At 39.8% G+C, this 23,414-nt stretch overlaps 1 protein-coding gene across 1 annotated transcript in view; it reads right to left on the bottom strand.

Annotated features, from left to right (window-relative positions):
• Positions 1 to 23,414, bottom strand: part of LOC149165870 (DEAD-box ATP-dependent RNA helicase 6-like) — a 119,217-nt gene that overhangs the window by 68,659 nt on the left and 27,144 nt on the right. The window contains exon 2 of the mRNA XM_089432408.1: positions 8,585 to 8,645. Within this exon, the coding sequence (XP_089288534.1) occupies positions 8,585 to 8,645 (61 nt within the window). The remainder of the gene's footprint in view (positions 1 to 8,584; positions 8,646 to 23,414) is intronic.

The following is a 23,414-nucleotide window of genomic DNA, read 5'->3' as shown; positions in this document are numbered from 1 at the left end:
GATGTCAGAGCTCCAAGATCGATGTGAATGAATGAGCTCTAATGTGTTGAATAAATAAGTTTGGTCTCAAGATGTGCATGCCACAAATCTAGGAAAAAGCGACACTTAGAGGGAAACTTCTAAAACAACTTTGCATGTAACCCCCTGGCTGCTAAAAATAGCTCCCTAAATCATGGGATACCTTTTGCATGTTGCCTCTTTCTATTCCGGGAAGATCAAGTCATGCATGCATGCAAGTCAAGTTTCCTCTGTCCCGGGTGGAACTAGTCAACTGAACTGTCCATGCATGCGAGTGCTCAACTGCTTGGGAAAAATGCGCATTCCTGACTGTAAGCTGGGTTGACTGCCCAAGGGAATTGCGCAATTTCTAGGCCCAAAAACTGACTGCTACCCAGATTTGTTTAAATCCTGGGCTGAACTGCCTGTTGGTGGGAAAAATTGCGCAATCCCTGCTAGGAGGGTTGGCTGGCAGGATTGTGCAATCCTAGAGACCAATAGGTTTTCAGAGAGGATTGCACAATTCCTGGAGGGACAGGCTAGTTGCCCTCCAGGAATGCGCAATTTTCAAGGGGAAGCTGCTCAGCTTACAGTTGGATTAAGTCCAGGTAAGCAGCCTGTGAGGGAGTGGATCGAATGTGTTCGACAGGCTGCCTTTGTGCGAGGAAAGCACTGAAGCTTGAGTACTTAACGAAGCAAGACAAAGTGTTGTGTAAAGTTGGTAGGGAGGCTCCAAAACAGGCTAAGGCAAAATTTTGGAGCGTGGTTGTAGCCACTACAACAGATATTTAAAGAGGATCTTCCCAAGATATTGGTAATGAGACAAATCTACAATCGGTTAGAAAAATTCAGAAATCATGTCAAACCCCTCTAATGATCAAGAAAATTCAGCAGTAAATCAAGTGAAATCTGGTAGCGGTGTAAAGGATCTTGACATCACAAGTAATTTAGATTTTCCAAATGCTTCAACGACGAATACTCCAAGAAAAATGGCTCCAAGGGCAGCTTTTCCACTCATGGATATGGGCAAGGTTCGTGCTTCTAAAGACATTGCCTCAGAGATCGTCTCATCAAAATCCAAGAGTGAAATGATCCTTATTGGGTTGAACAGTTAACGCGGAAAAGCCTCCATTGGGGCAAAAGATCACAATAGCCAATGGACATCGATTAAAGAATAATGACAGGACAAACCCTCCAAAAAACTTGGGATGAAACCAAGTGGGAAAAAAGAAGAAATACAACTTCCCAAGGATAACGAGAAGCCAATCTGGGTTGGGATAACAACAAATCAAGAATGAGCTGCAAATACATATGTATTTTAGGTGTTTTTTGGAAGAAATTCAGCTGTAATAGAAACAAATATTATGTTTTATGGAGTTTTCAATTAAGGATTTGGAATGATCCTGTGTTTTCTATTCCAAATCCCCAACAAACTTTAGTAACGTTTGTTTTTGGGAAAATTGTAATGGTTCTGGCCGAAAACCAACTTTGTTAATATAATCCACTCTATTTGATTCTTAAAAAAATGACGTTATCAACAAAAGCTTGCAAATGATGTTATGAACAAAAGGAGAAGGCGAGCCTTTAAATTAAGCCCCAAGTTGAAAACTCATCAAAAGTTAGGGCTTCACTAAAGCGAAATGACTTAAGAGTGGATGACGCCAGCCCTAGTAGGGTAAATCCAACCATGAAAATTGCTAGATTTTGAGTGTTAAGGATCAACCAAAGTAAGTTCAAGCCATTTGAACTCCAATGTCCATCTAATAATGCCCCAATCGAACTTGACCCTATGCCCTAGCCCTAATAGCTTGCCTTAAAGGACATAGAAAAATTAAAAAGAAGAAAAAGACTTTTATGATTATTGACCACCACAAGTATTCCCAATGCCTTTCCTTAGTTGGGAGATGAAATTTATGCTTGAAGGGAGAAAACCCTAGTTTTCACTTGATAAACCCTAATTATCTTTTTTACGAGGGGAAAAATTAAATATATGAAAGCTCTCTAAGAGGTCCTCTATGTTATTCAAGGAAGACGACTTTAACATGCAGAAAATCAATCTAGATTTCCCATAAAAGATATGCATTTAAACACGCAATAAGAAAAACTATGACATGAATTTATCACATGAAAAACACTAAAAATATGCAATTACACTTACAATTCTTCCAAGAAATAACCCTTTTTCAATCCCAAAAATACATCTCCAAGACACAAATCATTCTCCAACAGCAATAGGTCCTAAAATATCACATCTCCACAAGTAGTGAGTTATATCTAGACTAAGTCAAGCTCTCTAAGAGAGGTCGAATTCCACAAGTGATGATGGAAAGATACAATCGAGTGATCCTCTATTTATATGAGGTCAATCACTTCCATTAATATGACTAGACTCTAAAGCCCTATAACAAGTTTAATTTTGAGTGAACATGAAGTAAATGGGTTATAAGCCAACCCAATAGCTCGATACAATAAAATAAGCCACTAATTACCCATGCGTGTGGATCGGAGCTCCTCCTAAGCGTGACGGCATGCCCTTTTAGGCCTAATAGGGCTCCAAAAGTCAAAGATATGGTTTAGATGCATCTCCAACCATCACTTGAGGAAGAATCATCAAATCAAGCCTCAAAACATCTCTGTGTGCCCAAAGCCAATTTTAGGTGCCTTGTGTCATCTTCATGGGTGTCATCAAGACAGCGTGGTGCAATCTCTCCCTGACATTGGGGGTCCATAACGTAGTTATAATGTTAATTTTAGGTATGTTCTATGCTTAGAGCAATTTATTTCAATTTTCATAGTTAGCTCAATATCTTTTCCAGATTAGCAATCACATCAGCATTAAAGTAAACTGCAAATAGAACATAACCATAAATCGCAGAAGACAAGCCAAGACAAGAGGACACAAGATGTGGCGCTAGCTAGGGACAAACCCCAATGTGGGGAAACCCTTGATCCATTCTTCTTATATGTTCTTCAATAGTTCAGCAGAGAGAGAGAGAGAGAGATAGTACATTTACAACAGAAGTCAACACTTTGACTTATCTAGATAAGAGCATAGATCAGCACTAAGAAGATGATACATGAGACCAGTAGAAGACAATCTGCTTCAACTGATTCTCCAAGGTGACTCCTTCACCTATCATCATGCTACATCTCGTCATCATGTTGCACCTCACCGTGCTGCACCATGCTGCACCCATCTTTACAATGTTGGACCCTATGACCATGTTGTACACTTCATACTGCTGTACCTTATGTTGCACTGTTGTTCTAGTGTTAGTGACATAGCCATTCCATGTTTGCCATACTGTTGTCCCAAGTACCATTGGTGCACTTTGCTGCACCATGTACTAGTTGTCCCATTTAGACATGTTGTACCTTGCTGCTCCATGTACTAGCTGTCCCATCTAGACATGTTGTACCTTGCTGCTCCATGTGCTAGCTGTCCCATCTAGACATGTTGTACCTTGTTGCTCCATGTACTAGCTGTCCCATCTAGATATGTTGTACCTTGCTGCTCCATGTGCTAGCTGTCCCATCTAGACAAGTACTGTTGTCCCACTGTAACACCTACAGCACACATAGATTTCCATGCTGTCACCTACAGCACACATGTATTAATGCTGTGATAATTTCAGCCACCTTTGCTGTGAACATATCTCTTAATGAGTGCTTCTTTAGGACTACTTCAGGCTGAACATAAGGGCCTCCATTAACAGCATTTTAGGGCTTCATCTGAACTATATATAACAGCATATTAGTATCATTAATAGATGCGGATTAGGGCTCCTTTCTAGGTCTCAGTAGAGCCTCCTACATACAGCTTTAGGATTCCTTGACAGCGGATATAAGGTGATGTACAGACCTGCGTTTAGGGCTCCTTTAGAGCTTGACTTGACAGCGGATTAAGGGACCCTTTTAGGCTGTGCATTGCAGCTCCCTTAGACAGCGTTTAGGGCAAGGGTTCTTCTCTAGGATAGCGGCCTGATCTCTGCGGCTAAGGCACATCCTTACTGCGGCTAGGATCTCCCTTTAGGACAGCGGCTAGCTGTGAATAGAACCCTTCTTCCTCTGTGGCTAGGAGCCTCCTTTTAGGGCAGCTTAGGTGCTTCTTAAAGGACCTTTTCCTTCTCCAAGCGTAGGGCTTCTCCATAGGGCAGCGTTACGGCATCATTGTGGCCAGCGTAGGGCTTCCTTGTGGCTGAGATAAGGGTTGTCCTCCATGACAGCGTAGTGCCTTCTAGGGCATCTCCTTTGATAGCGAAGAGTCTTTCTCCATTAGGGCAGCATTGTCCCTTGAGATCTCTCCTCCCACCAAAACCCATAGACAAGTGGAGAGGAAGAGATCCCAAGTGAGTGTGTCCAAATGACTTTCAAGGCACCTCTATTTAGTATTTATACTAAAAATGTTGAGCACGTGTGGGGTTTATTTGGTTGCTGGCCGACCTTGACGAATTGTCCCATAACACAAGTAAATTCATATCTCCATGAATACATATCGGAATCAGATGATCTTTAGATCACTCCACCTCACGATGAGAGGGATCCAAGAAAAATATCAACTGCCATTAATAAGATGACCCACATGGAGTTGGGCCCTAGTTGCCAATTTTAACATATAAGCCCTCCCAAATCATCTTGGGGGATCATCATCATCATCTAGACTCTAAATCAAGGCATGCCCATTAAACAATGTCAAGGCCAACTTGGGGACACGCTAGGTCTGCTAGGTACATCATCAAGAATCTTGAAAGCCAAGCAAAGCGAGCTTCGCGTTTTTGCCCCTGAGGGTGTTCTAGGGTGTCAATCCACTGTGAAGATCATCAAAGTGCCCAACACACTGTTGTGGAAGCACAACATTGCATTTGCAAGGTCATCAGTTCACCGGAAGTGCGGTATGACATGATCATCATGTGGACTAGGTACGGAATGAGTGTGCCCTCAAGACCTTAGTTGCTTTGTGCAAAACCACCTAGAATAACCATCTTAAACTTAAGTGAAAGCGACCACTCATTAACGACAATGACCATATATGCATCGAAGTGCACCATACTTAATTGTTATGGGCATAGTAAGACTTCAAACTAGGATCACGTTCAAATATGTAACTAGACCAAGTCTAGTAAAAGTGTTCTCTACCTTGCTAGAGGTGGCTAGGCCCTATTAGGTACTTCTAGCCCCTAAGGGGAGGTGACATTCCCAAGGTCAACCCTTCAAATCATAGGTGTTAGTGATAATATGTGGCAACAAAGCGGGATGACTTCAAGGCTAGGTGCCATGGCCATGGACCAACTCATGGAGTTCCACATCATGAGTGTATAGGTGTATGGAGGGGCCAATCATGGAGGCATGAGCTACCCCTTTCCTCAGTCTACTTTTTCTACCCCTTGAGTACGCCTTTTACTTCTTTTTTATAATGCTTTGACATGGAGTGTAGCTCAAGTGTCCAAGCTTGTTTTTCATGATATAGCATTTATTTACCCCTTAAGGATGAGTCAATTTCTCGCTCATCAAGGTTGGGACATGCAAGGGCTCCTTATCACCCAACTAGGGAAAGGCACTGGGAATACTTTTCCATTTTATTGTTATTGTTACCATCTTTTGCATTTTAACTTTTTTATTACTTTTGTTGTGGCCATCTTATGCTTTTTTCTTTTAGCTACATCAACCTCCAGGGAAATGTTTTCTGAGCCTAACTCAAGCATGTGGATATGAGGGTGCCAAATCCCAATGAACCAATGACAACAAATCCAAAGGATGGATGTGAGATCAAGAAAATGTTGATGTTTGGTAAGTATGGAATGGTTATGGACACGCTACAATCAAGTTTCCCAAGTAGAACCCCTCCTATAACCCAAAGGCCTTAGAGGAGGTCCAACTAGACTAGGGCTAAAGACTAAACCCCCTTGGTAAGGTGAGAGAACAAGTTTACAATGAATATCAGTCAATCATCCAAATCACCCTTTTATCCATGTTAGAATGTCCAAAACATTAAATAAAAGCACTTGATTACAAAATGGTTAAAGTACCTATCGAGTAGTAGCCCACCTATATTCAAGAGGAATGTCATATTGTGAGCACTAAGAGTTGTATAACCGATGCAAATGGTGCAGAAATATGGCATATCATCGTAACTAAGTAATGTGTACGACTACTAGCTAGCTAGCTGTCCAAGATCAGAGAAAAGTTTTCTTCTATAGGGTTACCCACTTTTGGCGGCTAACAATGCCAATTTCCAAACAATCCCTGCCAACCCAAAACCTAACTGCAATTGATCTTCATTAGGGTTAACCCACTTGAAATGTTTTGGATCTTACCACTTGGTGTAGCACATTCGCATCTTATGTCAACAACAAAAAGCTGATGTAAGTCTTGACATCCACATCAACATCAACAAGTGGTTAGATTGACATCAACATGTGTTCAAGATGTTAACCAAAAATGTGTCACAATATGACCATGGGTCAGAATATAAAATTAACCGAAATAAAGGACAACCTTTTATGGTATGCCTCTATCATTTAGTTTGCAGTAATGATATGTCACTATTATTTAGTCTATCACAACTAAAAACTCTGGCCTAAGGTGTATAAGCCCGAGAAATTATTGCATCCGTGACTAGGGCCAATAACTTGGTATGCATAGAACTATGTGGGGAGTGTGTACCTATGGTCAAAGAGACCTTTGTTCTTTTGATAAAAATGTTCTCATTCTCCTTGAGCTAATAATAGAGAATCCTTAAGTGGATAATCATGTAACTAAAATATCATTCACAATATTCATAACAATAACAATAAAATGTAGAAGATACATACCAATAAATGACATTGAAAATTTTGGGATAGTATATTTCTATATTAACACTAGTTATGCCAATTTCCAACCAACCTCTTGCCATCCCCATCCTGACTACCATTGAATTTCAGTAGGATCAACCTACTTGAAATATTTTGGATCTTAATACTTGTAGGTTTGTAGCGCATCTAGGTTCCAATACCAATGATGAAAAGCTGATGTAAGTCTTGACATCCACATCAACAAGCAGTTACACCAACATCGACATGTGTTCAGGATGACAACAAAAGATGCGTACACAGGATGACCACAACCTATAAAAGAAGCAACATTTTATGGTATGCCTCTATCATTCAGTTGGCAGTGATATGTCCCCATTATTTGGTTAGTCGATACAACCAATTAGTAACAACCCTAGCTTGAGGTGAATTACCCTGAGAACTTATTGCATCAGTGAATGGGACCAGTAACTAGGTATGTTAAAATTATGTGGGATGCATGTACCTATGGTTAGAGAAACCTATACCTAGAATATCCCCATGCTCTGCTTATTATCACATTGATTGAATGCATATGTTTGCCAGCATAGGTTGGCTGCTGCTAAATAGTTAGATTATCAATTCCACTGTGTTCCATAATAAAGTTATAGATCTAACAAGCAGCATCAGACTCTTATTATAAATTTAACTCTAATAGATTTAAAATCCCTCAAAAATTAGTGCAAAAACATGTCATTCCACGAAGGGTTAGAAGCAAGCGGTTTTCCACATCCATCTCATAGTTTGAAGCCTACTTAATCTCAGATTGACAAGATATCATCCTTGTCCTGGCCTGTAAGGGATAGGATGGTTGTTTAGTTGCATATTAAAGGCTTCAACTCTTTTAATTATGAAACAAATAGTCTGGTTCTTCATCAGCTGCTCTGTTATTCTAACCAGTACATTGGACTAATTCTTACTACTTTGTGGCATGTTTATAGTAATATCAGGTGCATAGGTCATTTCTAAAAGAAAATTTGTATCTTAGAAAGGCAGGAATACGTTCACCTGGCCTGTATTGCAGGACATGGTTGTTTCACCAGACAGAAAACCAAATAAGATTCTTCAACAAGATATCTATTAATCTAACCTGACATTAAACTAATCTTTACTCCTTGTGACATGTTGGGTCAAAGCACATGGCTCGTGATTCATCCTTTATAAATGAAATATATCTTACAAGGGGATAACTATATAACCAAAAAGAGAGCTTTTATAAGATATTATCAACCAACCCAATAGAAAGAGGCCACATGATACAAGGCACCTACACAAGTTATGATTTAGGGAATTAATCCATATTGCAAACATCAGCATCGAGATAAAATCAGCGAGGGTACAGAAAACCAAAATATCGTAAAAATCAGGAAATAATGGTAAAAATCAGCAAACATCAGTGAATTAAAATACCACCAAAATATTGGTAAAATCAGCAACATTGGCTAGGCCAAAAAATCGCAATTTTGTGACTTTTTCATGATAAATAGGTATGTTTGCAACACTGGAATTAACAGGTACAAAAAGATTTCTTCATCTAACGCAAGCATCTCATGGAGCAAATGGCTCCATGTTAAGAAGAATGCATGCTCAACACATGGCAGTTGGTGAAATGAATATATTCCTTAAAATTAAAGAACATGTAAGGAACAATATTTCATCATATCTGCTTTAAAAAGCAGTAAAAAAATTCTTCAAAAATAGTGACTGACCACAAACCATGGGTTTGGATTGTAACTAAAAGGAAAGCAAGAATATACCTCAGTCTTGTACCGAGAATCAGGTGGTGGAATTTTTAGCTGAGACTTCCAGTCCTGCACACTAGGTAATTCACAAAAAGAAAACGGCATCAGTGCAATCAACTAAATGCAAAAATGGTAGTGCTACTGCTGAATCTCATTAATAGTGTTATCAAAAAACACAAAGCAGCTCTGGTCTAATAGTTAGAGAGGAATCTATCAAAATTCTGGTAGTGTTTGGTTAACATGGAGCTATGACATGAAGACAGATTTGTCCCAAATTCCAACACAAACATCAATCTGCGCAAAAGCGTGGAATATGGGGAGTGAGCTGTTTTGAGCTCAGTTCAACACAACTGATTCTGGAGCTTCCTTCACAATATGTTTTTTCACATTCCCAACAGGTAGCAGCAGTTTACCATATAAGGTCAGCAATGACATGTGCAAGGATCAAGACAAAAAAAAAAACCCTCGATTTCACTGTTACAGGCACTGAATTTGCAAAAATGGATCGACTTTACTTACCGGCAAAAAATTTGAAGAAACACCCAGGCATGCTGAAAAAGCTCTCACTTTTTACTGTTACAGGCAAAAAAATTTCAGAACCAGCCAATCTGGATCAGTTCATTCCTCACAGAGTCTGGACCAATTAACTTCCAGTACAGTCTGGGCCACTTCACACCCAGTAGAGTCTGAACTGGACCAGTTGGCTGGTTCTGATCTATACCAGTCCTCATCTGACCCTGATTGGCCAGTTTTACAACCCTACTTTCCAGCCAGTTCTGATCCAGTTCTAGTGCAGTCCAGGTCTGACCCTCAGCGGGTTCCAGTTCCAATACCACTTGTACACCATAGGAGCACAGAATTTGCAGAAACACCCAGACAACCATAAAAACCCACGTTTCACTTTCACCAGTACAGAATTTAAACAGCAGACACTTCATAATAAAAACAAAATAGATAATCAGTTTCCACAGCCAGGAATCAAATTTCAGTCCAATTTGAGATCACAAATCACAAGCAAGATTTACAGCAGAGACCAGCATCCAGCACACCCTGAGGACCTAGGGCACACTATTATCTTCACATTCCAATCTGCATTCTTCTCCAAAATGCCAAGGGCAGGAGACTTTGCTTGGAATTACTGCAACAGCCTGAATGGGAAGAAAGTAAAATGCAATTTTTGTGGCAAGGATATAAATGGAAAAATCTGCCAGTTGAAATGTCATACTGCACAACTGACTGGCCAAAATGTCAGACCTTGCCCAAACATACCGTTTTCTGTGCATTTTAATCTGCATTCTTCTAGAAAATGCCAAAGAGTAAGAGACTTTGCTGGAATTACTGTGAAAGACTGAGTTGGAATAAGGCAAAATGAAATTTCTGTGGCAAGACACACCCTTAGACGTACAGCATCAAGAAAATCCAGTTATAGAAGCCATTACTGAAGGAAATAACAAGAGGCCAAAGAATTGCCTCAAGTTGAAATACATTTGAAGGGACCTGAAGCAAAAGAAGAATCTCTTACTCCTATGGCTGGGAGTCTCTTACTCCTATGGCTGGTATTCATGGAAGTAGGACAAAAATTACCAGACCTATGGGATCTACTTCTGCTCCAACTCCCCTCAACCTACCACTGGTGGCAGTAATGTGCATGCTTTTCTTACACATTGTATATGGCATGGCTAGAGTTAAAACAAGCATGAGCAGACTAGAAAAGTCATTGTAAATTTTTGGAAAACATTCATCCATTCCTTTCAATGTTGTTTTCTTATAATGATATGTTAAATGAGACTGTTCAAAATGTGACAAAATTTCTTCAGTCATCCTAGATCTTGGCAAAAACTAGATGCACTATAACGTCAGGCATTACCTTAATGGCATGATGTTTCCTCAAATCTGTTGACCAATCCAACCAGGTAAAAAGTGTCAAGCTATTTTGTGAGTCATTTGAGTCAGTTGTCAGAGAAGTGGGGCAAGAAAACCTTGTGCAATTATGACTGACAATGAAGCAAGCTCTGTCAGAACAGAAGAGTAACTTAAGATGGGAGGATAGACTTATTGCCAACCCAGCCATGCAATAGAGTATAAACTTTCATAACGTACAAAGAAGCAAACTATGCATCGGAACAGAAGAGTATCAGCTATGGGAGGATAGAATTCTTGTCAAGCCAACAATGCAAGACAATGTAAACTTCCATAATCTGCAAATGTATTTTAAGGCCCAACAGCTAACCGACATGTCAGATATTCCAGTATGGAAAGACGACTCCAGCAGGTAGTTAAGATGGAAAACAAACAGGGAACTATATCTACCTCCTAATGTGATACAAATACTATCAGCTCCTTCTGCCAGCAATGTAAGGACTAGTACACTACAGCAAACCATCCAGACAGTATAATCCGGGGAAATAAAGAGGGTGATATACCATGAAGTTAGGATATCCTCAAGATAAATACTACAATTATATTTGGGAAAAGGATTCCTTGCAAAAGGTGTTTAAACGCCATCTTCTGGCTACTCATCAAAAACTTTTGACAGGCAAAATCTAAAGAAATCTGAGACGCCTGGATCCTCCATATGAACATGTGAATCTGAAAATGAAGCATCCAAGCATCTTTTGTTTTACTTCAAATTAACAAAGGACATGTGGGCTACTATTGTGGGGGAGACCAGCATTCCCAGACCCTCGGACATTTGGGTCAGTACTAGGATTCGTTATTCAGGACTTGGCACTCCCTCTACTTGGGTTCTATGGAACAAAAACCCATTATTTCCAGAATCTTAAACCTGCTTCCCAGATTCATATTTTAGAAGCTCTGGTTAATCAGAAACAACCTAATCTTCAAGGAAAAGAAATCCAACCCCTCCAATACCGCTAAACCAAGCAAAAGCTCTTCTGAGAGAAAGTTAGTTCTCCAACTACAGAGGCAGAAGACAGGCTTGAGACCTATAGCAGAAAGAACTTCCCTAGCTTAAGACCTTGCAGTTATGGGAGTAGCTCCATAATCTGCAACCACCCAAAGTCCTGCTCCAAAATGTTTCTAACCAGTTAGATCTCCCTGAGAGAAATATGCAAAAATGGATCAGATAGATTCATCCTATTTTTTGATGGAGTTAGAACAAAATACATGCCAAGCATGACCATAAAATCTAGACCCACAATACCATAAAATCTGTAAATTTTCTTGCGGGGTAAGGTGAACCAGAAAGTCTGACAGAAGCAGCAGCAGCCTTCCAGGAACTTGTTCTCCCTAAAACTAAAGCTTGGGACTGGTTATCTGTATCCAGGACTCACTAACAATTGTCTCACCACTTCATAGCCAATCCATAGCCTCCAGTGTTTGGGTTAAGCGGCTCCGCAAGAAGAGTCAGATGCTGCTTCAATTCTTTGAAAGGTTTACTGCAGGTAAAGGGGGAATTCAACTGAAATGAAATTATAGCCTTTATAAATCTGTACATGAGACAATGTTATGAGAACCAGAATGGTTATCAAACCAGCTGGCCCCAAAACAACCCCCTAAACAAGCGCATTCTTTGTTAATAACAGCATTACCATAAAAAAGCTAAGTTGGGTGCACATTGCAAACTTAACCCTTTTCTAAAGCCTTCCAATTTATTTCTTTTAACCACACCAAAAGGCTTGATAACAAGCCAACAAATTACCTACCAAATGCCTCCCCTTTGATCATTTTCTTGGCAAGTTATGTGTTCAAAAAATTCCAAAGAATGGTGAGACCTCTCCCTTCCAGACCCCTATATGAACCTAATCATAGAAGATTTCACACCCCTTCATACTAACCAATGTTTTAAAACTCCGACTCTGAGTCAATATCAACTCGGCCGGTTTGATTTCAATGACTTGATCGTTGTAAAAATACATTAATTATTTAAACAAACAAACAAACAAACAAAACATAATTTTAAAGATTTTCATTCATGTTTCCAAACACAAAGCTTTAGAATATAGATAGAAGACAACATATGATCAAAGTAAGCTCATGAATATCCATAATATCAAAACGGCACCCAGTGCACTGTCCAATACATACATGATGATGATATAGAGATCAAAACAAAAATACATAACCAAGGAGGCGAGAAATGGCCTCCACAACAAAAGTAAACTATGAAACATCACTAGTCACCACTGACTAGTACTACTGGCTATTGCTAGAGGAGCCAACATCATCTGGCTCAACCTCTGAATCAGAGTCGAACAAGGAAACCCATGGCTCCTCCTCATCATCATCTCCAACTGCAACTGTAGAAGTGGTAGCACTAGCAGGTTGTGCAGCTAGTGGCTGTTGAGATAGACGAGATATGCGCTTCCGTCGTGGCTGAGCAGAGGAAGCGCCTACAACTGGAGGACTTGGGGCTAGCCCTGAGGCTGGTACAAGTGGATCTGCATTCAACTGAACATTATGTTCAAGTGATGCCACCGTCTGTAAATCCAAATCAAGTTCCTCATCAAAATCAAACTCTGCTGGATGACTCTCCACTACCCAATCTAATGTTGGATCAATATCTTCCAACACAATGGGATCTGAATCAGGTCTTTTGTTCAGCAATTGGTTGTGTTTGAGCCGAAGGTTGTATTGGACATAGACTAGATTATTTCACTGTTTTTTATCCAAACAGTTTCTCTTCTTCGTGTGAATCCTCTCAAAGACAGACCAATTGCGCTCACACCAAGTAGCACTGCAAGTTTGACTCAAAATACGAATTGCAAACTTATGCAATTGAGGACAATGGCTACCAAAAGCCTCCCACCATTGTGCTGCAAAAAACAAAGGAGTGTAATGAGTTAGATCAACAAAATTACAAATTATATCCAACTTTCAAATTATAAACGATTTAACAAAATAAGTATTAAGAATTTGAAAAGAAAAATTTGTGTTTACCTAGCTCATTTGCTTCCCTTGCAATCTTCGCTAGGTTCTTCCCAAAGGTACCTGTGGCTTTGCTGAAGGTTGTGACATGTCGGTGTATCTCCAGCTGATCACACTCCAATGGGATCATGCGATCAATGCAGTCAATTAATCCATCTCTAAACCCCCCCACTCAAAGCTCTTGTTGCCAGAGCTTTATAATGATATCGTTGGTTCAATAAATACCCAACTGCATGTATAGGGCGATGGAGTTGATTGTTCGATCTTTCATCAATGATTGCCCAAATGGGCCCATACTTAGCCACTTTATGCTTGTATGCCCTCTTTATTTGCTCCTTTGCTTGATCCATAGCCTCATAAATGAACCCCATAGCCAATCTTTCTCCATCCAACAACCACAACACCTTAACCAGTGGCTTAGCAACCTTCATAATCTCTGTTGCCTTTCTCCAAAATATTTCTCATTAACTTTATTTTTCAATTCTTTGCCTTCATGTTTGAGAGACCACTGGCTTTGATTCCATTCATCACTGGAAAATATCTTTTGCGAGTTTCTATGTTGCGAAAGCATAGATTGCAATGTCAAAAAATGAGTAGCAAATCTAGTGATGGCAGGCCTAATAATATCCCAACCCCCTATGTGTCTCCTCATAAGGCTCAAAATCCATGAATGATTGTAGATAAATTTGTTATGCTCTTGGCATGATCTACAGCGTTTTTGACCCAATCTAATTTGCCAATATCCTCAAGCATGAGGTCTATGCAATGTGCAGCACATGGGGTCCAAAATATGGTTTTGTGTTTTTCCTCTAACAGTTTACCAGCAAGAACATAGTTAGAGGCATTATCTGTGATGACTTGAACAACATTAGCCACCCCCACCTCCTCAACAACCTCATCCAATAGCTGAAACAACAATTGTCCATCTTTCACCCTATCAAATGCATCAACTGATTTTAGAAACATGGTTCCCTGTGGGCAGAAGATAAGAAAGTTTATGATGGTATGGTTCCTTTGATCAGTCCATCCATCTGACATGATGGTACATCCTGTTCTTGCCCATGAGTCCTTGAAATCTTTCAAATACTCATTAATGGAGGAAATTTCTTTCTGCAAACGATACCCCCTTATCTCATGCATAGTAGGGCCTTTGAAGCCTTTTCCAGCAGCAAATATGGCATCAAACATAGGCTCATAATATGGTGAACGGGAAGCATTGAAGGGGATATCAACATCATACCACCATCTACATATGTAATCACAAGCATTTTCCCTCAATTCTTTCTTCTGATGGTCATCTAAAGTGGGCTGCAAAGTTCTACTAGCTTCAGGACCATATGCATATGATGGAGAGGAGGGTGTGACAGTGAAATAACTTTTGATATTCATATCACCCTTCTTTTTCATTTTACCCTTACCCTTTTCTTGAATAGACTCCAAAGAGGGAGGAACATATCGGAAGGGGTTGGATGCATCATATCAAAAGTCTTGATAGCAAGCCAACAAATTACCTAGAAGATGTCGCCTTACATGTGTCCTTGCCCATTATGTGTTCAAAAGGGCCCACAACAATGGTGATCACAAAAGATAAATCCCATCCACCCTTTCACAATAACTCCTAGTTATGCAATGCTCCATCCAATACCACTCTTGTTTGTCTTTTATAAGTTGGCAATTTAATAAAAGACAACAAACCAATACTGACGGACATCATTAAAGACAACAAACCAAAAAATCCATGGTTACTAGTTGGTTGGTTATTGTTGCATCTTCAAAGACAACAAAGAGGAGGGACTCTTAGCCTACTCTAAATCACCTATGCAACACCAAAAATAACAAATGAGAAGAAAGGCACTATATAATGGGATTCTTTTAAGCTTTAGCAAAAGAATATACTCTTGAAAAGTTGAAGGACATTCAAAGATCCTAGTCAACCTCTTAAACAAGCAAACACTTGGGAAAACATGTCATTAGCATATGAAATCTAAACCCATAAAACATCCTCCCAATTTGTTTCCTTTAACCAAGACAAAAAGGCTTCCTAAAAAACCACCAAATTACCTGGAAAACACCACCTTAGATAATTACCTTTACCAATTGTCTCATTGAAAGCACCCATGAGAATGGTGAGACCAGTGTTGCAGGAAGCGCCCCCCCCCCCCCCCGCGGATCCTAGGCCGGAATCGCGTCCCGTACGGAAGCGTTCCGGAAGCGCCCTAGGAAGCGCGATTCCATTTTTTCCGAAGCGCGATTCCAAAATTTTAATGCACTTCCTGGTTTTTGAGAATGCGGATTGCAATGGAGACAGTTCTGTTATGTATTACAGTGACTCAATGTTATTCCTATCACAGTTTCGATGCTACCTTGTTATTCCTATCACAGTTTCGATGCAGTCACAGAAACTCGAATTATCTCTGAAATAAAATTTGGGTACCACAGTAAGGTAATGCAGATTAAAGGTTTTGTGCTACCACAGTCTTGGTGCCTCAAGAGTCAACAGTAAGAACAGTCATCAATAGATTTTGGTATAACTACAGTGATACAAATTTGGTATCACAACAGTGAGAAAGTTTTCATCACAATAAGAAGATCTTGGTACCTAACACAGTCTCAATGATAAGGGTTCGGTGAGAAGGTTTCACTGTCAAAGTCTTGACGCATAACAATGATATTACAAGGATAAGGACTTTGCATCACATACATAGAAATTCGATCAAGGCACTTCAGAGTTTCGATGATATTATGTAATGCTTAAATCAAAATTTTCCCATTTAATTTTACAATTGAATTGCTAAATTCATGTAATGCCCAAAACAGAATATAATATCCAAATTAAATTTCGAATTTGTTCTAAAATTTACTAACTACAATTTAAGCAAGAAATTTATCAATTTTAATGCACAGACGCCTACAGTTGCTCACTTGCTAGATAAATCATAATATGCTCTATGTTTTATGTTTTATAATATGCTTAAATGTTTTATGTTTTATAATATGCTTAAAAATTTGATGTATGTTTGTAATAGCTAGAATATAGATGATTGTTGTACATACTAGTAACTACAATGGAATCATGGATGCCATATCTATCTTGATTTATGCAAAAATATGCATGTTTTCATGTCTTCTACAATTAATTTGGTATTTGGGATGTTTGTTTTGAGTATAAATGCAAAAAAATATAAAAATATATATATATATAGCAGACGCTTCCGCGGACGCTTCGCTTCCTAGATTTTTGGAAAATGACGCTTCCGCTTCGCTCCCGCTTCGTGCAACATTGGGTGAGACCAATCCTTTCATAGTCCCATTTAATCAGCAAATTATATAGAACAAATTCCACAACAACTTCTAATTATGTGAGGTTCCATTCAATACTACTCTTGCTTGTCTTTTATGAGTTAGCACCACAAGCTAGTGTCACCCTTCTCTACCTGTTGAATTTTCTCTTTTTTCTCAAGCATATCTCTCACACTTTTATTTCATTTCACGCCGTCTGCCACCCTCCTCCCCCTCCCCCCCCCCCCCCCCCGCCAACAACAAAAGACCATAAGATCTTCAAGCTCCTTCAATATCTAAACGGCCTCCATAAAACTTGTTTGTTCTAGCTATTAATTATCCTCATAAGATTGTTCATCTCAACAAGGTGACAAACATGCCCTTTACTTTTTTATTTCATCCCCTACACCTCTCTCTTTAATTGTTATTGAAAATGTGTTTCATGCATCTTTTTGTGCTCTTTTATGCAATTTAGCTCGAAAGCAAACATGAAATCTAAGAGAACAAGATGTATCTCTCCAGAGAAAGTACCATAAAGTAAAGTCAAACAAGAAAAATGAAAAAAAAAAAATCAAATTTCCTTCACACCAGCAAGTTAGGACACATCCAACACCACATAAAGGCAGCAGTTCCCTCAACAATAGGCATCAAGATACTCCAAAAGTAAATGGTAGCAAGAAAGAAGCTGATACCAATTATGACTCATACAATGATCAGACTTTGAATGACTTAGAAGACATTAAAACAAACACAAGAACCTCCATAAAAATAGGAACATGTTCATTTTATCCTTCGACCTAATCCTAAAGATAAGAAAAAGCTTCTTGGCTTCGGTTTAAACACATTAAAACTAACTTAGAATCCCAACATAGTGTCATAGAGACATTGAATTGCAACCATTACTTCCATGAACAATACCAGAAATCTAGAGACACCCACTACAAAGCAACAAAAAACACAAACAAGAAACTAGAGAACGTTGAAAAAAAGCTTCAGCACATGTAAACTTTCATCATAACTTTCACTGCCATCCTCAAATTAGAGCTACTGACTTTCATTCAACCTAACAACAAACATGTTGATGAAGCTGGCAAAGAAACCCTACCAACAATATGACACAACAAAATGCTCTTAATTTTAACTATATTTACTTTGTATTAACTAACCTACACAGCTTTTAATTTATCAGATAAATTAGGAGCCCTCTATTTTTCTTGGTAATATCATATGAAGTAGTCAACATGCACTTTTTTGTTAAAATCCCAATTCAGGCAGGCAGAGGAAGACAAATGGCCATTTTTTCAATGTTCCACCATGTTTTCGAGAGGGGGCATATGGGAAAGGGGAGACGCATGGGGGGGCGCGGGAACTGTTAGTTTTCTAATACCCAGTAGCTAATTTGAACAGTGTTCTGAGATGCAAGAACTAGAAACTGAATTGTGAAATTCACTGAACAAATATACTGACTATTCTAACAAATTTACAGCAGAAAATAAATTAAATAAAAACACAAGCATACAACTAACAAAACACCAAGAATACCCAGGAAACCCCAACTGGGAAATCCTGCTAATTTGTGTTTTTATTGATCTGCTCAGAAAAATCTCAGTAATTAATTACAAATCACTTGGGAAAAAATCCCTTCTTACTCTTTGTTCCTCAACACAATATCTCACACACCCTATACCAATTCAGTCTTTCTCTTGCACAATTGTACCAACTGTACAGGCCGAACTTCCTCCTTGCGCAAGCTATCTTGGCCTCCTCAAGTGATGTGCTCTGGCTCTCGTTGACCTCACAAACTTATCTGGTACTACTTTCCTGAGCTCAAAACATAAATTCTCGCTAGTGCATATAGATATGATTCACCAAGTCTGCACTCTTCTCTTTATAGGATCGAGCTACTCTTCAACTCAAGCAAACTAGCTCCTTGAACTCAAGTCAAACTGCCTCACTGAACTCAAGTCTAACTGACATCTTGAACTCAAGCGAACTGGCCTTTTGAACTCGAGTCAAACTGCCTCACTGAACTGAAGTCAAACTGAGATAAAATCTCCATGCATGCTCAGTTCGATTTACTATTTTTGACTATAGGAAAATTGGAGAATTTTCCTAAGTCAACACTAATAGAATGTAGACTGCAACTTAGCTTCACATCCGGGTTCTTCTGCCAAATATAGTGCATTTCTAAATTTAGCAGAACCCTTCCATCTCTAAATTCAATTAACACTCCCTCTTAGAGAGGAAGGGGTTATTTACAATGCCCAATTTATCTCTAAAGTAGACAAAACTGCCTCCTAACAATGCCTTGGTCAAGATATCTATTGTCTGTTCCTCTGTAGGTACGTACTGAAATCTGACTTTACCCCTTTGAACACAATCTCTGATATGTTGGTACCGGATCTCAATGCACTTGGAGCAGTCATGAAACACTAGATTTTCTGAGAGCATGGCGCAACTTTGATTATCACAGTTTATGACCGTAGGTTCCAACCTCTGACCAAACCACCCAACAAGTAGCGTCCTCAACCAAACAGTGTCGCAAGCTGCCAAGCTGGCAACCATGTACTCACCCTCAGTTGAGTTCAATGCCATTGATCTCTACTTCCTGCTAAACCAGGAAACAACTGCTGACCCAACACTAAAAGCACAACCTGAAGTGCTCTTTCTGTCTGCTGAACCCCCTACCCAATCTGCACTTGTGAATCCCTAAAGACTCGCTCCATCAACCTGTCTGTAAAACAACCCATAACCTGTGATGCCACTGAGAAACCTCAACACGTGCTTGGCAGCAACCCAATGCACTCTGGTCGGCTTAACCATGAACTAGCTCAACTGGTTAACTACAAAGCAAATGTTTGGTCGTGTTTTCACAAGATACATCAACGACCCTATGAGTTGCCTATACAGAGTAGCAGCCACTCGCTCACCTCTACTAACATCTCAAGTTTGTGACTAGAGGCGTGGTCATGGGCCTATAATCCTGCATGTGGAACCTCTTGAGAATCTCCTGTGTGTATTTGCCTTATTTGTCTATCACCATGCCATACCTCCAGCCCAAGGAAATAGTGCATCAGCCCTATATTCTTCATCTCAAACTCTTCTACAAGATCCTTCTTTCAATCATGGATGAGCTCCTCATCCCCTGTCAATATCAAATCATCATCATACATCACAAGAATAAGAGGTTGGCCCAATCTGAGAAGGTAGCAGTCTATCCGAGCATACCATGCCCTTGATGCCTGCTTGAGCCCATAAAGAGCTCTCCTAAGCTTGCAAACATGTGTGCTTCTGTTGAAAGTCTCAAATCCCTTGGGTTGCTCAACATATATCTCTTCCTCAACAACTCCATTAAGGAAGGCGGTGTTTACGTACATCTGATGGATCCTCCACCCCATCTGTGTTGCAATCGCCAAAACAGTCCTAATGAATGAATATTGGGCCACTAGTGCGAACGCCTCATCATAGTCTATCCCTTCGACTTGAGAGAAACTTTTGGCCACAAATCTAGCCTTAGACTTCTCCACACTCCCATCAGATGCACGCTTGATCTTGTACACCCAATGTGATCCCACAACTAATTTGCCATCCGATCTTGGCACTATCTCCTAGACATCGTTTTGCATAATGTAAGAGTACTCTTCCACCATAGCATCATGCCAAACCTACTGAGAAGCTACCTCTCCTTGTAACAAGAAGACTCTAAGTCTACACCTCAATCATAAGTGCCACGTACCCCATATATCTTTGTGGTTGTTTACATTGTCTAAATGTGGAGCTGGGGGCTCCAACTCTTTCTCGAGCCTCCCTAATCAATTTTTCTACCCACCTAACTCATTCTCTCCCTATACTAGGAATCACTGGCCGAGTGGGGTCCACTCGCTCTGTTATCTCCTCCTATACCTAAGCTTTCATTTCATCTGCATTTTGCTCAGCCTATCCAACAACTAGCTATGGCAAAGCCGCAAAGCCTAAGAAATTGATTGAGCCTTTACTTAGGAACATATTGCTCCTCCTCCTATGTTGCACCCTGCCCATGCTCCAAGGGCTTCCTAAGAGCCCTTCCTTCCTCGAACTTCACATTATGTCTAATCATTGTCTGTCTTGTTAAGTGCTAGAATAATACACCATATATGCCTTAGAGGTCTCACTGTAGCCCATGAAAATGCCCTTTTTTGTTGTGGGCTCCAAGTTCTTCTAGCTATCTAAAGATACTTGGCAATAAACAAGACTGCAAAAAATCCCAAAGTGAGACACATCAAGCTTCTTGCCTGTGAAAGCCTCCTCTGGTGTGACTCTGCCTAGCGCCTTGTGTGGACTCCTGTTCTGCAAAAAGACTACAGTGTTACATGCCTTTTCCCTAAGAAACATGGGCATAGCCCCTGGTCATGCAACATAGCCCTGGCCATTCCAACAATACTCTGGTTCTTGCACTCAACCACCCCCCTCTGCTGAGGATTATGAGGTGCGGTGAACTCTCTCCTGATGCCCTCCTTGGCACAAAAGTCTCTGAAAACATTGGAGTTGTACTCCCCACCATTGACTGACCTCAACGCCTTGATCCTCCTACCAGTCTGATCCTCTATCAAGGCTTTGAACTCCACGAAATTCAAGAAGACCTGATCTTTCTTCTTCATGAAGAAGATCCATGTCTTTCTCGAGCGGTCATCAATAAAGGTTACATAATATTTGTATCCCATCAGGGATGGAGAGGAGAATTGAAGGAAAATCACACAGCAATATAACCATATGCACAACAAATTAACACACAGAACAATAATCAAACCAGCAACACACAATAGACAAACTAGCAGAAAAGGCAGAAAAGGCAGAGAGCCATCATGTGGTCTCTCATGCTCATGTAATTCTCTCTTATTCAAATAATTTAATAATACATTTTAAATACATGAACAGGTGGTCTTAAGATAGTGCGTCTATCTTAGACTCACTTGGTTGAGACAATTTCTCAACTTACACACTAATTTAGGAGAGCTGGTTGGAGAGAATCTCTCATCCAAACTAAAATCCTTGGTTTGAGGAATCTCATGATTTTATTTATTTAATTTAATAATTGTATTTATTATTGATTTTTAAGAGAGTGAGGCTAACATTCCCCCCTCAATGATAAATCCAAAACGAACAAGGAACCATCTTCCAAGTTCTCAAGTTGATCCTCAAAAAACATTTGCCTAAAAAACCACCAAAGTTGGATGCTGAAAAAAACTCAAATATAAAGAGAACATGAATCAGTTGCATGTCTGATTCATCTCTGAATGTCGCTTGACAACTCCATCATGTGCCAAGCTGCAAAAGGATCCAACTATGCTTTGCTTGAAAACAGCATCCGGTGTCCACTAACACAATTTGATGAACACCCACTGGCATATTTGCTGATGATTATTGCCCACTGGTTGCTTCGTTGATGTTGTCGGGACTTTCAGTCTGACAACCACTTGTCGATTTCATTGACATTTTCCCCCCTTTGTCAATTGAAAGGAGAGATAATCATCTGCATTTGATATCTGAACCCCCCTTCAGGTGTAGGAGTGTTTCACTGGTGTACTCCACCATTCAACTGCATGAGAGTACCATCTTCATTTAATTGTTGGCTGCAATATGTGTGAGTGAGTTCGATTGTAAAACTTGTACAATCTTTTGACTGTGGATGACCATTCCTAGGGATCAATCCATGAATAATTTATCTTCAATATGGCTGATTGTCTTTGGTTGCAGCGTTTCTCTAATGTACGATTGGACTTGCCATAATGGCTACAAGGATGGAGATCAAAACACTGATCTTCCAGATGACCGGTTCTTTGACAATGAGAACATTTCGATTTGTCTGCAACTTGAGTTTGCATGCATTTTTGTTTGTCTGCACTTTCAATTTGTGTGCATTGATGTCTGTCTGCAAGTTGCTGAGAACTTGCTGAGGTGATTTGTTCAAGTAATCCAGCGATGACAAATTGAATGGGCTTTGAATAATCAGGGATATATAAGTTGTCGTTATCTTTGACATATCTTAAGCCGCGTCGATTTCGATTACTTTGAATTTCTTCCCATGGCTTGATGATGGGTTTGGAAGAAAGTTGAACTAGAACAACTTCAACACTTGAAGCTGGTTGGCTGAATGAAGTCGAATGATCAACTATCTCTAGATTGGTCAAAGACTTGGAAGCAACACGCTTCTCTTGCAACTCATTCTCTGTAGTTGTGACTCCAGTTGAAGGAACTCAATCGTTTCATGTCCATGTTGAAGATGCACTTGAATGTCAACAAGAGTGGTTTTGCTGATGTGCACCATGTCGTCGGTTGATGATAACATTAAATTGTGAAGAATTTGAGACAACTTAATGTGTGTCGCCATGTTGTCTTGCTTACTTTGAAGTCAGGGTCGCTTGTCGTAGAAGACATGCTTGAAAAAATTGCTCACTTGAGTCAATCACTGAAATGACATGCTCGCTTGTACTAGTTGTTGATTGTTGATGCTTTTAAACACTTGCTTGAACTATTGATTATATTCTCACTTGATGACGATCGCTTTGCTTGAATGAAACATTATGAATCCTTTAATGAACTTTACACTGGCTCGTTTGTTGTGCGTTGAACTGTTGTACTTGATTTGGTTACTTGACACGCTCGCTTGATCTTAGGGCGCTTGCTATAGAGTATAGACACA

The sequence above is a fragment of the Pinus tabuliformis genome, chromosome 5_1 (genome assembly GCF_031772625.1).
Source record: "Pinus tabuliformis cultivar Carrire ecotype Pingquan chromosome 5_1, CPIR1, whole genome shotgun sequence".
NCBI classification, from domain to species: Eukaryota; Viridiplantae; Streptophyta; class Pinopsida; order Pinales; family Pinaceae; genus Pinus; species Pinus tabuliformis.
The sequence above is the reverse complement of the archived record's forward strand: the minus strand, read 5'-3'. Positions and strand labels throughout refer to the sequence as shown.